Source organism: Somniosus microcephalus, chromosome 12 (assembly GCF_052327205.1).
Source record: "Somniosus microcephalus isolate GS21.2 chromosome 12, FLI_Smic_1.0, whole genome shotgun sequence".
NCBI lineage: Eukaryota > Metazoa > Chordata > Chondrichthyes > Squaliformes > Somniosidae > Somniosus > Somniosus microcephalus.
The window spans coordinates 202,006,654-202,024,702 of record NC_140998.1 but is presented as its reverse complement, the minus strand read 5'-3'; the positions used below and the strand labels follow the sequence as shown (position 1 = coordinate 202,024,702).

The 18,049-nt window shown below is 43.2% G+C and overlaps 1 protein-coding gene across 4 annotated transcripts in view; it reads right to left on the bottom strand.

The window, feature by feature from the left end:
• Positions 1 to 18,049, bottom strand: part of LOC147109896 (cell adhesion molecule CEACAM5-like) — an 86,111-nt gene that overhangs the window by 8,414 nt on the left and 59,648 nt on the right. For 3 of the 4 annotated variants that reach the window (XM_086003923.1, XM_086003926.1, XM_086003924.1), the window contains 4 exons: positions 9,979 to 10,102; positions 9,274 to 9,329; positions 3,401 to 3,465; positions 2,860 to 2,901 (listed from right to left, as the gene is read on the bottom strand). In XM_086003923.1, coding sequence (XP_085860049.1) covers positions 2,860 to 2,901; positions 3,401 to 3,465; positions 9,274 to 9,329; positions 9,979 to 10,102 — 287 coding nt within the window. Of the gene's footprint in view, positions 1 to 205; positions 250 to 2,859; positions 2,902 to 3,400; positions 3,466 to 9,273; positions 9,330 to 9,978; positions 10,103 to 18,049 lie in introns of all 4 variants that reach the window. The other variant, XM_086003925.1, reaches the window with a different exon arrangement.

The following is an 18,049-nucleotide window of genomic DNA, read 5'->3' as shown; positions in this document are numbered from 1 at the left end:
AAGAATCATGTCACCTTAGCCAGTCTCCATCTATCTCCAGTCCTACACTACATGGTGACATTTAATGCCCTTAAGGCAACTGGGGTTCAGACATAAATACTGCATTGACACGTGATGCCCATATCCTGAGATCAAATAAAAATGTTGTTATTTCATTTTTTTCCACGGCATGGTGGATGGCTTGTAAAATTTTATACCCACTTACCACATCAGATCACTGTAAATTGACTGATCTTGCAGCTGTAATTCCTGTTAAAGGTGAGGAAATGTTTATTTTTAGCTAACAGATTGGACAAGAAATAGAGTGCAGCAAAAGAGAACCGAAATATTTTCTTAAATATTGAGTCTATTATAAAGGATGTGATAACAGGAGACTTAGAAAATATCAACAGGATTAGACAAAGTCAAAATGGATTTATAAGAGGGAAATCATGATTGACAAACCCACTGGAGTTTTTTAAGGGTGTAACTGGTAGAATAGATAAGGGAGAACCAGTGTATGTGGTGTATTTGGATTTTCAGAAGGCCTTTGATAAAGTCCCACATAAGAGGTTAGTGTGCAAAATTAAAGCACATGGGATTGGGGGTAATATACTGGCATGGATTGAAAATTGGTTAACAGACAGGAAGCAGAGAGTAGGAATAAATGGGTCTTTTTCGGGGCAGCAGGCGGTGATTAGTGGGGTACCACAGGGATCAGTGCTTGGGCCCCAGCTATTCACAATATATATCAATGATTTGGATGAGGGAATCAAATTTAATATTTCCAAGTTTGCTGACGACATGAAACTAGGTGGGATTGTGAGTTGTGAGGAGGATGCAAAGAGGCTTCAAGGCGATATTGACAAGTTAAGTGAGTGGGCAAATATGTGGCAGATGCAGTACAGTGTGGTTAAATGTGAAGTTATCCACTTCAGTAGGAAAAACAGAAGGTAGGGTGTTATTTAAATGGTGATAGGTTGGGAAATGTTGATGTACAAAGGGAGCCGTGTGTCGTTGTACACCAGTCAGTGAAAGCAAACATGCAGGTGCAGCAAGCAGTTAGGAAGGCAAATGGTATGTTGGCCTTCATTGCAAGAGGATTTGAGTACAGGATCAAGGATGCCTTACTACAGTTGTACAGGGCCTTCATGAGACCACACCAGGAGTACTGTGTGCAGTTTTGGTCTCCTTACCTAAGAAAGGAGCCCTAGCAAAACTGAAGTCAATAGTAATCAAGGGGAAAACTCTCCATTGGTTGGAATCATACCTAGCACAAAGGAAGTTGGCTGTGGTTGTTGGAGGTCATTCATCTCAAACACATGCCATCACTGCAGGAGCTCCTCAGGGCAGTGTCCTAGGCCCAACCATCTTCAGCTGTTTCATCAATGACCTTCCCTCCATCATAAGGTCAGAAGTGGGGATGTTCGCTGATGATTGCACACTGTTCAGCACCATTCGAGACTCGTCAGGCACTGACGCAGTCCATGTCCATATGCAGCAAGACCTGGACAACATTCAGATTTGGGCTGACAAGTGGCAAGTAACATTCGCACCACAAACTGCCAGGCAATGACCATCTCCAACAAGCGAGACTCTAACCATCTCCCCTTGACATTCAATGGCATTACCATCGCTGAATCCCCCACTATCAACATCCTGGGGGTTACCATTGCTCAGAAACTGAACTGGACCAACCATATAAATAGTGTGGCTACAAGAGCAGGCCACAGGCTGGGAATTCTGTGGCGAGTGTCTCACCTCCTGACTCCCCAAAACCTTTCCACAATCTACAAGGCACAAGTCAGGAGTGTGATGGAATACTCTCCACTTGCCTGGATGAGTGCAGCTCCAACAGCAGTCAAGAAGCCCAGCACCATTCAGGATAAAGCAGCCGGCTTGCTTGGCACTCCATCCACCACCTTCAACATTCACTCCCTCCACCACTGGCGCACTGTGGCTGCAGTGTGTACCATCTACAAGATGCACTGCAGCAACTCGCCAAAGCTCCTTCAACAGCACCTACCAAACCCGCGACCTCTACCACTTAGAAGGACAAGGGCAGCAGACGCATGGGAACATCACCACCTACAAGTTCCCCTCCAAGCCACACACCATCCTGACTTGGACCTGTATCGCCGTTCCTTCACTGTCCCTGGGCCAAAATCCTGGAACTCCCTTCCTAACAGCATTGTGGGTGTACCTACACCATATGGACTGCAGCGGTTCAAGAAGACAGCTCACCACCATCTTCTCAAGGGCAATTAGGGATGGGCACTAAATGCAGGCCTAGCCAGCGACGCCCACATCCCATCAATGAATAAAAATGTTTTAAAAAACTTGCCATGGAAGCAGTGAAGGTTGACCAGACTGATTCCTGGGGTGGCAGGAATGTCGTATGAGGAGAGATTGGGTCAACTAGGCTTGTATTCACTAGAGTTTAGAAGAATGAGAGGGGATCTCATTGAAATGTATAAAATTCTGACAGAGCTAGACAGACTAGTTGCAGGGAGGATGTTTCCCCTGGCTGGAGAGTCTAGAACGAGGGGTCACAGTCTCAGGATACGGGGTAGGATATTTAGGACTGAGATGAGGAGAAATTTCTTCACTCAGAGGGTGGTGAACCTGTGGAATTCTCTACCCCAGAAGGCAGTGGAGGCCAAGTCAATGAATATATTTCAGAAGGAGATAGGTAGATTTCTAGACACAAAAAGCATCAAGGGGTATGGGGAGAGAGTGGGAATATAGTATTGAGATAGAGGATCAGCCATGATCATGTTAAATGGCGGAGCAAGCTCAAATGGCCAACTCCTGCTCCTATTTTTCTATGTTTCTATGAATGTGAATACTTTAAAAGAATAAACAAAATCATTTCCTTACCATGTAAATGGAGTTTTCATCAAGTGGTTTTGAAGCTCTCTCCTGTAAAAAAGACATTTAAAAATATATATTTTGTAAACGGTTACACAATGAATCCCATGTTTTTGCTTCAGAATTAAATATTGTTAGCCTCACATCATATCCCACAATAAAAGTTAGAATAAATGACCTAAATTATCTCTCCCCCAAACTAAATTGCAGGAAGTGAATGTTCACTTTACCACCGAATGTCACAAGTGCAATAATGCATAGAACGCCCATTTTACGCCCCACCTGATTTTCGTTTCGGTTGTAAATGTGAAAATTCACTCCAATATTTTATCTAGCACCAGAAACATTTTTGGATTGTTGTAAAACCCCAACTGGTCCACTAATATACTGCGGCGAGGACGCCTGCCACCCACAGCCTGGTCTGGTTATATGTGACTCCAGTTTACTGCTACTACAGGAACCATGACTTTGACAGTTGTAAACAAGCATAGATTCCCTTTTCTTCACTAAGCTCACCAATATAATAGTGTAGTAATAGAACTGTACCAACCTGTTGCGGTCCTGGAATATTTTCATAGGTCGCTGCTGAGGTCTCACCGATTACAGCAGAGATGTCTGTGGGAATGTGAAACATTTTATCAGCCGTGAATATATTACCAAGGAACCACTGTAGATGCCAATGGAAATAGACAGAATAATCTATTTACATTATAAGAAATTGCAGCTTTTATTTGTTTTTCTTTGTTAATGGTGTTTCAGTGCATTCTGTGCTCATCAAATTAAAGGCTGCAGGGATCATAACTTCTCATGATAACTTCTACTTTATAATCAACGGGTACAGTTGGACCAGACTAAATCAAGGAATGAAAAATGCATTAACCTACCAAAAATGGGGGTAATTTTGACTCTGTGCGATAATGTAAAAAGGACGATAGTGAGTTGGAAGCCCATTTTACATTTCTCCAGTCAAAATACTCTTAATACTTCATTATTTGGGTGTTAGTAGATAAGACTGGCATTACAAATGGAGCACCAAATTAGTAAAGAATATTGGCCCTGAATTTGTGGTCAGCAGTGAAGTGAAGGCATTCACTGCTGGCCCCGATTTACACTTCGCACAAGGATTGAGCGATTCCCTGTGTCAAGAACTTCGGGTTATTCCGACCTTCAATTCAAATCAAATCAATGGAAGTTAGTGGCAATCCCCTTTTGCGAACTGCTGTGACGTCAACTGGCTGTCTAAGCAGCCAATAAAAGCACAGAATTCACACAGACTGCAAACAAAGGAGTAAACTCTTAAAATTCTAACATTTTAAAAATGTAAGAGGGCAACACAAATTTTGGGGCTCTCACATGGGGAAAAGGCAAACCTGAAATAAAGATGGATCATAGTTTATAAACTTTAGAAGGTCTTAATGTTGTGATTATAGTTTCTAAGGTCTCTGTTGTGTAGTGGGGGGTGCAAGGAAACAAGGGCCCTTGAGTATATCATTTAATTGTAGTATAATTGGTGGTATTGATTTAATTTAAATTAATTAAAGGGTAAGTCATGGCAGCAAAGCTCGGCCCTGTGGCATGCTCCTCCTGAACTATGTGGGAAATCAGGAAAACTTCCTGTGTCCCTGACGACCATGTGTGTGGGAAGTGTATCCAGCTGCAGCTACTGGCAGACCGCATTGCGGCACTGGAGCTGTGAATGGATACATACTGGAGCATTCGTGATGCTGAGGACGTCATGGATATCATGCTTAATCAGATGGTCACACCGCAGGTAGCAAGGGAATGGGTGACTGCCAGGCAAAGTAGTAGGCACAGGCATGTAGTGCAGGGGTCCCCTGTGGCCATCCCCCTCTCAAACAGATATACCACTTTGGATATTGCTGGGGAGAATGGCTTATTGGGGGAAGGCAGCAGCAACCAACCTCCTGGCACCATGGTTGGTTCTGCTGCACGGGGCAGGAGGAAAAAGAGCGGGAGGGCTATAGTGATAGGGGATTCTATTGTAAGTGGAATAGATAGGCGTTTCTACAGCCGCAAATGAGACTCCAGGTTGGTATGTTGCCTCCCTGGTTCAAGGGTCAAGGATGTCTCAGAGTGGCTGCAGGGCATTCTGGAGGGGGAGGGTAAACAGCCAGTTGTAATGGAGCATAGAGGTAGCAACGATATAGGTAAAAAACAGGATGAGGTACTAAAAGCTGAATATAGGGAGTTAGGAGGTAAATTAAAAAATAGGACCTCAAAGATAGTAATCTCAGGATTGCTACCAGTGCCACGTGCTAGTCAGAGTAGAAATAGAAGGATATTTCTGATGAATACGTGGCTAGAGGAATGGTGCAAGGGGGAGGGATTCAAATTCCTGGGACACTGGAACCGGTTCCGGGGGAGGTGGGACCAGTACAGACTAGCTGGCTTGCACCTGGGCAGGACCGGGACCGATGTCCTAGGGGGAGTGTTTCCTAGAGCTGTTGGGGAGGGTTTAAAATAAAATGGCAGGGGTTTGGGAACCTGTGCAGGGAGACAGAGGAAAGGGAAACTAGGATAGAAGCAAGAGACAGGAAGGAGAAAAGCAAAAGTGGAAGTCAGAGAAATTAAGGGTGTAAATCAAACATGGCCACAGTAAACAATAATTCTAAAAGGACTGAGAGTGTTAAAAAAACAAACCTGAAGGCTTTGTGTCTTAATGTGAGGAGCATTCATAATAAGGTGGATGAATTAGCTGCGCAAATAGATAGCAACGGATATCATATAATTGAGATTACGGAGACATGGCTTCCGGGTGACCAATGCTGGGAATTCAACATGCAGGGCTATTCAATATGCAGGAAGGACAGGGGGGAAAAGGAAAAGGCAGTGGGGTAGCATTGCTGGTTAAAGAGATCAACACAATAGAAGGAAGGTATTAGCTCTGATGATGTGGAATCTGTATGGGTAGAGGTGAGAAATACCATGGGGCAGAAAACGTTACTGGGAGTTGTATACAGATGCCCAAACAGTAATGCTGAGGTTGGGGACGGCATTAAACAGGGAATTAGAGATGCGTGCAATAAGGTCACAGCAGTAATCATGGGTGACTTTAATCTACATATAGATTGGTCTAACCAAATTAGTAACAATACTGTGGAAGAGGAATTCCTAGAGTGTATACGGGATGGTTTCCTGGACCAATATGTCGAGGAACCAACTAGAGATCAGGCCATCTTAGACTGGGTATTATGTAATGAGAAAGGATTAATTAGCAATCTTGTTGTGCAAGGCCCCTTGGGGAGGAGCGATCATAATATGATAGCATTCTTCATTAAAATGGAGAGTGCAGTAGTTGACTCAGAGACTAGAGTCCTGAATTTAAATAAAGGAAACTACGATGGGATGCGGCATCAGTTGGCTAGGATGGATTGGGGAATGTTACTTAAACGGTTGATGGTGGATAGGCAATGGCAAACATTTAAAGATCACATGCATGAACTACAGAATTTGTTCATCCCTGTTTGGCATAAAAATAAAACCAAATAGGTGACTCAACCGTGGCTAACAAGGGAAATTAGGGATAGCATAAGATCCAAGGAGAGGACATATAAATTGGCCAGAAAAAGCAGCAAACCTGGGCATTGGGAGCAGTTTAGGATTCAGCAAAGGAGGACAAAGGGATTAATTAAGAGGGGGAAAATAGAGTATGAGAGTAAGCTTGCAGGGAACACAAAAACTGACTGTAAAAGCTTCTATAGATATGTGAAGACAAAAAGATTGGTAAAGTTAAGCATAGGTCCCTTGCAGTGAGAATCAGGGGAATTTATAATGGGGATCAAAGACATGGCAGACCAATTAAATACATACTTTTGTTCTGTCTTCTCAAAGGAGGACACAAATAAACTCCCAGAGATGTCGGGGAACATAGGGTCTAAGGAGAGGGAGGGACTGAATGAAATCAGTATTTGTAGGGAAATGGTGTTAGGGAAATTGACGGGATTGAAGGCTGATAAATCCCCAGGGCCTGATAATCTACATCCTAGGTACTTATGTAAGTCACCCTAGAAATAGTAGATGCATTGCTGGTCATCTTGCAAAATTCTATAGACTCTGGAACAGTTCCCATGGACTGGAGGGTAGCTAATGTAACACCACTATTTAAAAAAAGGTGGTAGAGAAAAAACAGGGAATTATAGACCAGTAAACCTGACATCGTTGGTGGGGAAAATGGTAGTGCATTATAAAAGATGTAATAGCAGAGCACTTGGAAAACAGTGACAGGATCGGACAAAGTCAACATTGATTTACAAAAGGTAAATCATGCTTGACTAATCTACTGAATCTTTTGAGGATGTAACTTGCAGAATAGGTAAGGGTGAACCAGTGGATGTGGTGTATTTGGACTTTCAGAAGGCTTTCGATAAGGTCCTGCATAAGAGATTGGCGTGCAAAGTTAAAACACATGGGATTGGGGGGTAAGGTGCTGACTAGAAAACTGGTTGGCAGACAGGAAGCAAAGAGTTGGAATAAACGGGTCTTTTTCCAAGTGGAAGGCAGTGACTAGTGTGGTACCGCAAGGATCGGTGCTAGGACCCCAGTTATTCACAATATATATATAAATGATCTAGATGAGGGAACTAGATGTAATATCTCCAGCTTTGCAGATGACACAAAGCTGGGTGGGCGTGTGTGCTCTGAAGAGGATGCAGAGAAACTCCAATATGATTTGGACAGGTTGGGCGATTGGGCAGATGCATGGCAGATGCAGTATAATGTAGATAAATGCGAGGTTATACACTTGGGAGGCAAAAACAGGGAGGCAGATTACTATCTGAACAGCAATAGATTGGGAAAAGGGGAAGTACTATGAGACCTGGGTGTCCTTGTGCAGCAATCGCTGAAGGTAAGCATGCAGGTGCAGCAGGTGGTTAAGAAGGCAAATGGTACGCTGGCCTTCATAGCCAGAAGATTCGAGTACAGGAGCAAGGATGTCTTGCTGCAGTTGTACAGGGCCTTGGTGAGACCACACCTTGAGTATTGCGTGCAGTTTTGGTTGCCTTATCTGAGGAAGGATGTTCTTGCAATGGACGAAGTGCAGCGAAGATTCACCAGACTGATACCTGGGATGGCAGAAATGACGCATGGAGAGACATTGGGTCGAGTAGGCTTATATTCGCTAGAGTTTAGAAGAATGAGAGGGGATCTCATTGAAAGTTATAACATTCTAACAGGACTAGACAGACTAGATGCAGGAAGGCTGTTCCCGATGGTGGGGGAGTCCAGAACCAAGGGTCACAGTCTAAGGATAAAGGGGTAAGCCATTTAGGACCGAGATAAGGAGGAGTTTCTTCACCCAGAGAGTGGTGAACCTGTGGAATTCTCCACCACACAGGGCAGTTGAGGCCAATTCATTAAATATATTCAAGAAGGAGTTTCATATATTTCTTAAGGCTAAAGGGATCAAGGGATATGAGGAGAAAGCAGGGACAGGGTACAGAATTTGGATGATCAGCCATGATCGCATTGAATGGCAGAGCAGGCTCGAGGGGCCAAATGGCCTACTCCTGCTCCTATCTTCTATGTTTTTATGACAAATTTTTAAAAAAAACTGAAAACTTCTTTTTGAAAACGTTCTTATATTTAATTTTTATTAAAATGGACAAATTTCACACTGCCCAAAATTAAAATTAGTTTTCTAGACCCTTAACATTTGTTTAGCAGTAATAACGCTGTCAAACCCCCAGTTACACCTAATCCCTTTTGGTCTAACTTTTTTTTGGCGTTCCAATAATTTGGCTGATTACACAGATTGCTGGATTTGTGGACGGGGGAGGGGGCACAGCAGAGCCAGCTTCTGAGCTGTCAGTGACAGGCCGCAACTTCAAGATTTCCACATGTGCCAAATCGCGAAGTTGTGGTTGTTTCAAATGCCAATGATGGCGAACGCTGTCAGTTCACCATCATCCCAACTGCAAATTCCACTTCAGCACAATGTCCATCTCCATTCAGTATCTCTGTAAAGATCGATAAGCTCCTGAGCTGGCATAAGGAACACACAAGTATGTGCATGATGAGAGCATCACATGAAAATGGATACAGAAACAGAGATTGGAGGTTAGCAAAACAAAGGGATTTTCGTTCAGATGTACTTTGCATATAGGTTCCGTTCCTTTCACTATTCGTATCTCAGACTTGTGTTGAAAAGGTATCTTAAACAGTACGTTGACTTAACACGTGCTATGCCATTATTGACAAACTAGCATTAAGCATGCTTATTCAATTCTGTCATTTGCACAGGCGAAAACAAGGATTGTTGCATTAGATTCTGTTTGTTTATGGGCAAACATAAAATATAAAAAGCTGTATGATATATGATTAGTTAAAGTAATTTCAAATCAACAAGAACTGTTGAAACATGCACTGGCACAGCAGTGTGGAATTCTAAAGTATATCACTTACTGTTTGCTGCGGAATTAATGTTCGTATCATTTTGCCCCCGCTTTTGAACTTTCATCCTAAATAAATGTACAACAGACCAAAATATGAACTATTCAGAAGGACATTATAAAGTAATAATTCATTAAATATGATCTACAACAGAAATTATATTAATGATCAATTATTAATGACAACTGTATTGCTAACTGGAAGCAAGAGGTTTCATACATGCTAGTCGATCTCTACATTGGGAGCAAGGCCAAATATCTTCAGGTGAAGCACGGCATGGCTAATAATTTGATCAGGACATGAGTTTTAATTCAGGTTCCCACAAAAAGCCGCGCATTGCGCTTTTCAAAAAAAAATTATCAGTTATATTATTTATAGTCAAATATCAAAAAGTGGGGCTATTTGGGAAGCAGATTAAAGTTGATGGAATCCAAGAATTTTCTCTGCACTTCAGGTTGAGGATTTGGGAGATGCAAAACGGGGCACTGCAGCATCAACAGTGGAGGGACTGTGTAATTACAGCATGAGGAGTTTACAGAGGCAGATTCCGATCAATCCGAAAACAACAATTAATATGAACTGTGGATACATGCCTTAAAACTACAAGCATTTGAACTGTGATATAGAAATATTTGGAGACAACTTCTTATAAACCTATCCACCGGGGATTCGCCAAAAATAGTACATGTGCAGGTAAAATTTGAATACTATATTTACCCGCCTGCTTTCCTTTTGACCAACCATGCAGTGATCCCGCTGATCAAACCCACACTAACAAGAACAGCAATCACTATTCCTGCTATTGCGCCACTGCTTATGTTATTGTCACCAATGGATTGACCTGAAAAATGCAATCAGATAAAATAATGAACGCGTTTGTACGGAACCTTCATAAGCATGAATGGGGATGACATTAAAATACATTTACCATAACAAAAAAAATACACATATTCAAAATTAATTAAAATACATTATAATGAAACATTTAAAACCAAAATTTACTTTTCTGCTAAAATAAAATTACATATTTTAAATGGTCCAAAAATAAACTTACGCTATTGTGCATGTGTTTTAATGTTTAAATGAATGAACATTTTTAAATGTTTTTTTAAAACTCGTACACTGTTAAAAGCAGGCCTTACACTTGCTTTTACCAGGTGTAAGAATTTCATGGGCATTCGCTGGGCAGAAGTAGGGCAAATAGCCCAAATCTCCACTCACGGAGGCCCTTCTCCCAGGGATGCATGCAATCTGTTCTTGATACATCGCAAGTTCCAGGTTTTCGCGCATGCGCTTTGCAGCCTAAACCTGGAACCTGTGCGGCCATTACGGGCGTGTCCGCACCTAGTAGGCACCTGTAGGGGCAGCAAATTACAGCCTATTGCGTTTGACTGTTTCCTTGTCATATAAATACTGTGGCTACAAGAGCAGGCCACAGGCTGGGAATTCTGCGGTGAGTGTCTCACCTCCTGACTCCCCAAAGCCTTTCCACCATCTACAAGGCACAAGTCAGGAGTGTGATGGAATACTCTCCACTTGCCTGGATGAGTGCAGCTCCAACAACACTCAAGAAGCTCGACACCATTCAGGATAAAGCAGCCTGCTTGATTGGTACTCCATCCACCACCTTCAACATTCACTCCCTCCACCACCGGCACACCGTGGCTGCAGTTTGTACCATCTACAAGATGCACTGCAGCAACTCGCCAAAGCTCCTTCAACAGCACCTACCAAACCCGCGGCCTCTACCACTTAGAAGGACAAGGGCAGCAGATGCATGGGAACATCACCACCTACAAGTTCCCCTCCAAGCCACACACCATCCTGACTTGGACCTGTATCACCATTCCTTCACTGTCGCTGGGCCAAAATCCTGGAACTCCCTTCCTAACAGCATTGTGGGTGTACCTACACCATATGGACTGCAGTGGTTCAAGGTGGCGGCTCACCACCATCATCTCAAGGGCAATTAGGGATGGGCACTAAATGCAGGCCTAGCCAGCGACGCCCACATCCCATCAATGAATAAAAAAAGTCACAAGGGATAAATAGAATAAAAAGTGCCATGAATCCTACACAACTAATGATCGCCTCATTTAAACACAGCTCTATGCAACTCCTTGAGCGACAAGTTGGTTCAGTCCCTATGCCGTCGATTCCTCCATACATTTCTAGTTACTCTTTCCAGAACTTGCTGCTCCTTAGCCCAGCCCAGCGCTGGGGCAGTGTTGCCAGTCAACTTCCTTCCGTCTATGGTTCATAACAACACGTTTCCAGTAAGCACAAGACACTTCATAGCAGAGTATACAGAACATACTTTATTAATGATCACCTCATTTAAACACAGCTCTGTGCAACTCAGTGAGCGACAAGTTGGTTCAGTCCCTATGCCAGCGATCCCACCATACATTTCTAGTTACTTTATTAATGCCTTAGATGAGGGATCAACTCAACCTGGATCAGAGAGAGCATATCTTTATTTGCATTTCTCGAGCCCTTTGAATGACTGATGGGAGTAGCATATACTTTGTCTACATAAAAGGTACATGTCATAGATAAGACCACATGACATATCTATTCCCAAATCCCTTGAAGACAGTCTATTCATGTAAACAATTATAGTTGTTTACTTCAAGGCTACTCCCCTTAGATATGAATTCCTGATTTAACTGTCCCCTTTGAATAGCTTGTTTCATCTACCATTATCTTTCCATATTATGGGTAATATGTTTATTACCCTAGCCCCTAAAGTTACACTTTAATCACTCATGGCTGACATCGTTACTCTCATGTATTTCTTTGCACAAGCACATTACATATCAGAAGACAAGCTATGCTTTCCTCTCAAGACTTCAAAGCCATCCTGTTCATATTGGAATGTCTACTGCTCCACGATATGGAGAAGTTCGACAGTTAATGCTTTAATTCTCCACAATGTCCAATATACAGCACAGAATGAAATCCCTATTGCTGTCCACGTTGTCTTCCAAACTCCAAAGGGCATTAGGCTCCTCATCAATCGCCAAAACGAATATGTTGCCTCAGCTGCAATATATATTTCATACTTTTTCAACTTCCATACTCTGAGCCTTGCAATATGGTGCAATTCCTGTTATAAAGAACTATTGGATAAATCAGATGCCCATTTTATTCTTTGACCAATTTTCTTTCTTCATTGAAGTCAATGGGACTGGGGAATTTTAACTTTTGGCAAAAACAGGCGATAGGGGAAGCAACGACTTGTTATACACTTGTCCAATTTTCCTTCCCAATAACTGAAGCAAAAATTGGAAAGAAAATGTTTCATTCTTAATGAGGTGCAGCAACTGAATGATATTGGGATGGAGCTATGCAGATATTCAAAAGCAGGATTTTAACTGGTAACTCCACAAAAGCGACAAGTAGCTCTCTGCGCTCTCAAGTCGTCATGCTCTCTCTCCTGATTGCACTGTCCTCCTCCTACACTCCCTTAATCTAAACTCCCCCAACCAGTATTCGCAGCCACCCTCTTGACCTTGGCATGTCACATGGCCTTGCTACTCCCATCAGGTCAATCACAGATAAGACCATCTCTGACCAATTCCTTGAAATGCTCTTATCCCACAATCCCCTGCCCCCTCCCAACCCTACTTCCTTCTGCATCCTACGCTGGAAAATACTCTCCCAACTCACTTACAACTACACTTTCAAAAGCCCAACTGCCTAGCCTTTGGCTCTCCATTCACCACAACACTTCTGCAGCTACCAATCTGCTCAAACTTCACTTTTGATGTCCTAGTCCACATTAGAACCATTACCCTCTCTCCCTGGCCAGAGCGCCTGGTATGGCCATCATCTCTGCTCCCTCAGATCCAAGGGATGCAGACTTGAATGGATATGGTGAACAATTGGTTTAGCCATTCACCACCAGATCTGTCTGGATCACATAAAGCACCATCGGGTCCTGCTCTCGTCTGCTAAAACTGCTCACTATTCCAGGATCATTCTGGAATGCAAAGAGAACCCCCAGCATATTTTCTCTACTGCAAACTGTCTTCTCAAACGCCTCTCCCCTGTCTCCTCCAACCTCACCTCCAACAACAAGTGTGAAGAATTCATGGACTTCTTTGTATCTAAGATTCAGCGGACTCTCCCACTTCCCTTCCTTCCCCTAGCCCACCAGGTCAAACTTTTTCTAAGGGTACCTGTCCATGAGACCAACTTCCAGCTCCCTCGACCCTATTGCCACTAAACTGCTGACCACCCAAATACCTTTCCTGGCTACCATTTTAGCTGATATTGTTAACGGTTCTCTCTCCTTAAGTACTGTCCCCTCTCCTTCAGTACTGGGCCCTCTCCTTCAAATCTGCTGTCATCACCCATCTCCTCAAAAAAACAACCCTTGACCCCTCCATCCTGGTAAACGACAGCCCCATCTCTTTGAACTTGTTGCCTCCCAAATCCGTGCCCATCATTCCCAGAACTCCATTTTTGAATCCCTTCAAACAGGTTTCACCCCTGCCACAATAACGAAATGGCTCTTATCAATGTCACAAATTACATGTTATATGACTGTGACAAAGGTAAGGTGTCCGTCCTCGTCCTTCTCGACCTGTCTGCAGCCTTTGACATGGTTTACCACACCATCCTGCACCAACGTCTCCCCACCATTGTCCATCTGGGTGGGACAGCATTCATAGGATTTCAGAGAATTACATGGGCTATATGGAACAGAAACAGGCCATTCAGCCCAACCAGTCCATGCCGGCATTTATGCTCCACTCGAGCCTCCTCCAGTTTTTCTTCATCTAAATCTCTCCGCATAAACCCTCTATTCCCTTCTCCCTCCTATGCTCGTCTAGCCTCCCCTTAAATGCATCTATAGTTTTCACTTCAACCACTCCCTGTGATAGCGAGTTCCACATTCTCACCACTCTTTGGGTAAAGAAGATTCTCCTGAATTCCCTACTGGATTTCTTGGTGACTATCTTATTATTGATGGCCTCTAGTAACGCTCTTCCCCACAAGTGGAAATGTTATTTCTGTATCCACTCTATCAAAACCTTTCATAATTTTAAAGACATCTATAAGATCACCCCTCAGCCTTCTTTATTCCAAGAGAAGAGACCCAGCCTATTCATCCTTTCCTGATATATATACCCTCGCATTTCTGGTGTCATCCTTGTAAATCTTCTATGCACCCTCTCCAGTGCCTCTATATCCTTTTTATAATATGGCGACCAGAACGGTACACAGTACTCCAAGTGTGGTCTATACAAGGTTCAATACTGATTCAGCATAACTTCCCCACTTTTCAATGCTATACCTCTAGGAATAAACCCCAGTGCCTGGTTTGCTTGTTTATGGCCTTGCTAACCTATTGCTCAACTTTTAGCGATTTGTGCATGTGTACTCAGAGATTCCTTTGTTCCTCTACCCCACCTAGACTCGCACCCTCCAAGTAATAAGTAACCTCCCTATTCTTGCTACTAAAATGTAATACCTTACGTTTATCTATGTTGAACTTCATTTGCCAATTATATGCCCATTCTGCAAGTTTATTATGGTCCTCCTGCAATTTGATGCAGTCCTCCTCAGTATTACCTGTGGTGTATGTGCCTTTAAGAGCAATTATGGTGTATGTGCCTTTAAGAGCCCCAGGTGTGCGTAATGCCGGTAATTGCCACTTGGGCTATATAAGCCTGTGTATTGTGTATATCCTTTAGAAACCCCCCCCCCAGACTTGCTTAGTAAATACCTATGAACCAACTCCTGTCTTCAGTGTCTTTATCTACACACGGACACTACAGTGGCGACGAAGTGGAAACGGACTTACCTGCAATTCGGCAGCACCTCAAGGACATCGATTCCTCCAGCATCCAGAAGACTCAAGGAAGTAAGAGAAACTGTGGTTTCACCAGCTGGCCAAGCTGGTGACAGGTACTGTGCTAATCCTTCCTGTGCGTCAGGCTGCAGCTCCAGCAGCGGGCTCTACAGCTGAGACAGGCAGCGAAATCGGAGGCAAGCAATAACGGACTGGGAGGGTGCACTCGAGTGACAGCCGGCGTGGCAAGCAGGTCAGCGTTTAGACCTCCGTCGGGAACGAGTCTCCAACAGTGAATAAACGGAAACCACAGTAAAACAGCGTTGTTATCGGTAGCAGCGGCGGGAAAGCGCGGGAAGCGCCATATCGTTGCTACAGAGAGAGAGAAAAAAAAAAAAAAAAAGCGCGGGAAGCACCATATCTTTTCTGAAATGCCTAAATCTGGTAATATTGAGGCTTTTGATGGCGAAATAGAAGATTGGACCACATACGTGGAAAGAGTAGAGGTTTATTGCACTGCAAATGGAATAACAGATGAAAAAAAAGCTTCAGTACTTCTGAACTTAATGGGCGCGAAGACATACGGGCTGTTATGAAATGTAATCACTCCAGCCAAACCAAAGGACAAGACTTTTAAAGAAATTGTTGATACCCTGCAGGAGCATTTAAACCCAACACCGCTGCTGATAGCGGAACGATTCAAGTTCTTCAAGAGAAATCAACACAAGAATGAAAGTAACGCTGATTACCTAACCGAATTAAGAAAGCTATCAAAGTACTGCCAATTCGGAGCAGGACTATCGGATTATCTTCGAGACAAATTTGTTTGCGGTCTCTTAAGTGAAGGAACACAAAAAAGACTGCTTTCTGAAAAAGATTTAACATTGGACAAAGCTTTCAGTATGGCTGTATCATACGAAGCAGCAGCAAAAGGAGCTGCAGAGATACAACAAGAGACACAGGACTTCGGCACCCATAAAATAACACAGGAGTTCGGAAGATGTTATCGCTGCGGCAGATCCACCCATAACCAGAGGGACTGCTGGTTCAAGGGCAAAGCATGCAGGCAATGTGGTAAGATTGGACACATTGCACGGGTATGCCAATCTGGACAAAATAAATCCACTGACAGAAAACAAAAAATCAATAAAGAAAAGTACAGGAAGGTACAAATGATGACGGACAATAGCTCCGAAGACCAGAATAGCGATAGCAACTCCAGAAACAAGAGACTAAGCTGTCTCAAATTACATAATGTACTTGCCAAAGAGGATTACCAAACCATTTGGGTTACCCTCACAATAGCAGGGTCCCCAGTTAAAATGGAGCTAGATACAGGATCAGCTCTAACCGTAATAAATCGACGAGATTACGAGAGGCTATTTTCGCATATACCTCTAAAAGACACATCCATTATCTTAAAAACATATACGGGGCAGAAAGTCTACCCCAAAGGAAAAATAAGGGTGCCTGTGGTATACAACGGCAAAGAAATACAAAAGTTGTATTTATACATTCTACAAGATGGTGGTCCACCGTTGTTGGGACGTGAATGGATAAGGAAGATACGTTTAGACTGGCACTCCATTCAGGCACTGACGGTGACCAGTAAGGAGAAAAACAATGATGACATCATACCTGAACGATTAAAAGACATCTTGGCCAACGCCAAAGAAGTGTTTCAAGAGAAATTAGGAACCTTGAAAGGCATCACCACCTCAATAAAAGTGGAAGATACAGCAATTCCAAAAAATTTTAAGGCAAGACCGGTGCCATACGCAATACGTCTGGCAGTCGAGGCAGAGCTGATGAATTTGGAAAAGGCAGGCGTATTATCCAAAATAGATTGGAGCGAATGGGCAACACCCATCGTTCCAGTCATGAAAAAAATTGAAAAATAACACTGAGGAACAGAAAAAAATTCTCATCTGTGGGGACTTTAAGGTGACTGTAAACCCGGTCCTTCACACGGTACAGTATCCTCTTCCGAGGATAGAAGGTATTTTCGCCTCACTATCCGGAGGGAAACGTTTCACAAAAATTGACTTGGCACAGGCATATCTACAGATGGAGGTTGAGGAGACCTCTAAAAAGTATCTCACAATAAACACACACAAAGGCCTGTACCAGTACAATCGACTGGTTTTTGGAATAGCATCAGCTCCAGCTATCTGGCAAAGAGCTATGGAGCAAGTCCTGCAAGGGATTCCGGGGACTCAATGCTACCTAGACGACATCCTTATAACAGGAGAAAACGACAACGAGCACCTTGCCAATTTGGAGCAGGTGCTCACTAGGCTGAAAGAACGAGGCCTACGAGCAAATCGCCCCAAGTGCGAATTTTTCCAAAATCAGATATCATATTGTGGCCACATAATTAATAAGGAAGGGTTGCATAAGTCACCTGAAAAAAATTGAAGCAGTTATAAAAGCCCCAGCACCTGAAAATGTTTCACAATTAAGGTCATTCCTGGGATTAATAAATTACTATCATAAATTTTTACCAAACTTATCAACTATTCTACACCCTCTTAATGATCTTCTACAGACAGGAGTGATTTGGAAATGGAACGAAGACTGTAAACGTGCCTTCCATAAATGTAAAGACTTAATCACATCCGAGAAAATTTTGGCTCATTACAACCCATCACTACCAATCAGACTGGCGTGCGATGCATCCCCTTACGGCATAGGAGCGGTATTGTCCCATAGATTCCCTGATGGCTCGGAACGGCCGATAGCTTTTGCGTCACGCTCGTTGAACTCAGCTGAGCGTAACTATGCCCAGATAGACAGGGAAGCACTCAGCCTGGTATGGGGAGTGAAGAAATTCAACCATTACCTACACGGACAAAAATTTACCTTGCTGACTGACCATGAACCCCTCATCTCCATATTCAACCCTAAAAAAGGTGTCCCCATTATGATGGCACAAAGACTACAGAGGTGGTCCCTTTTTCTAGGGGCACACCAATCCAACATTGA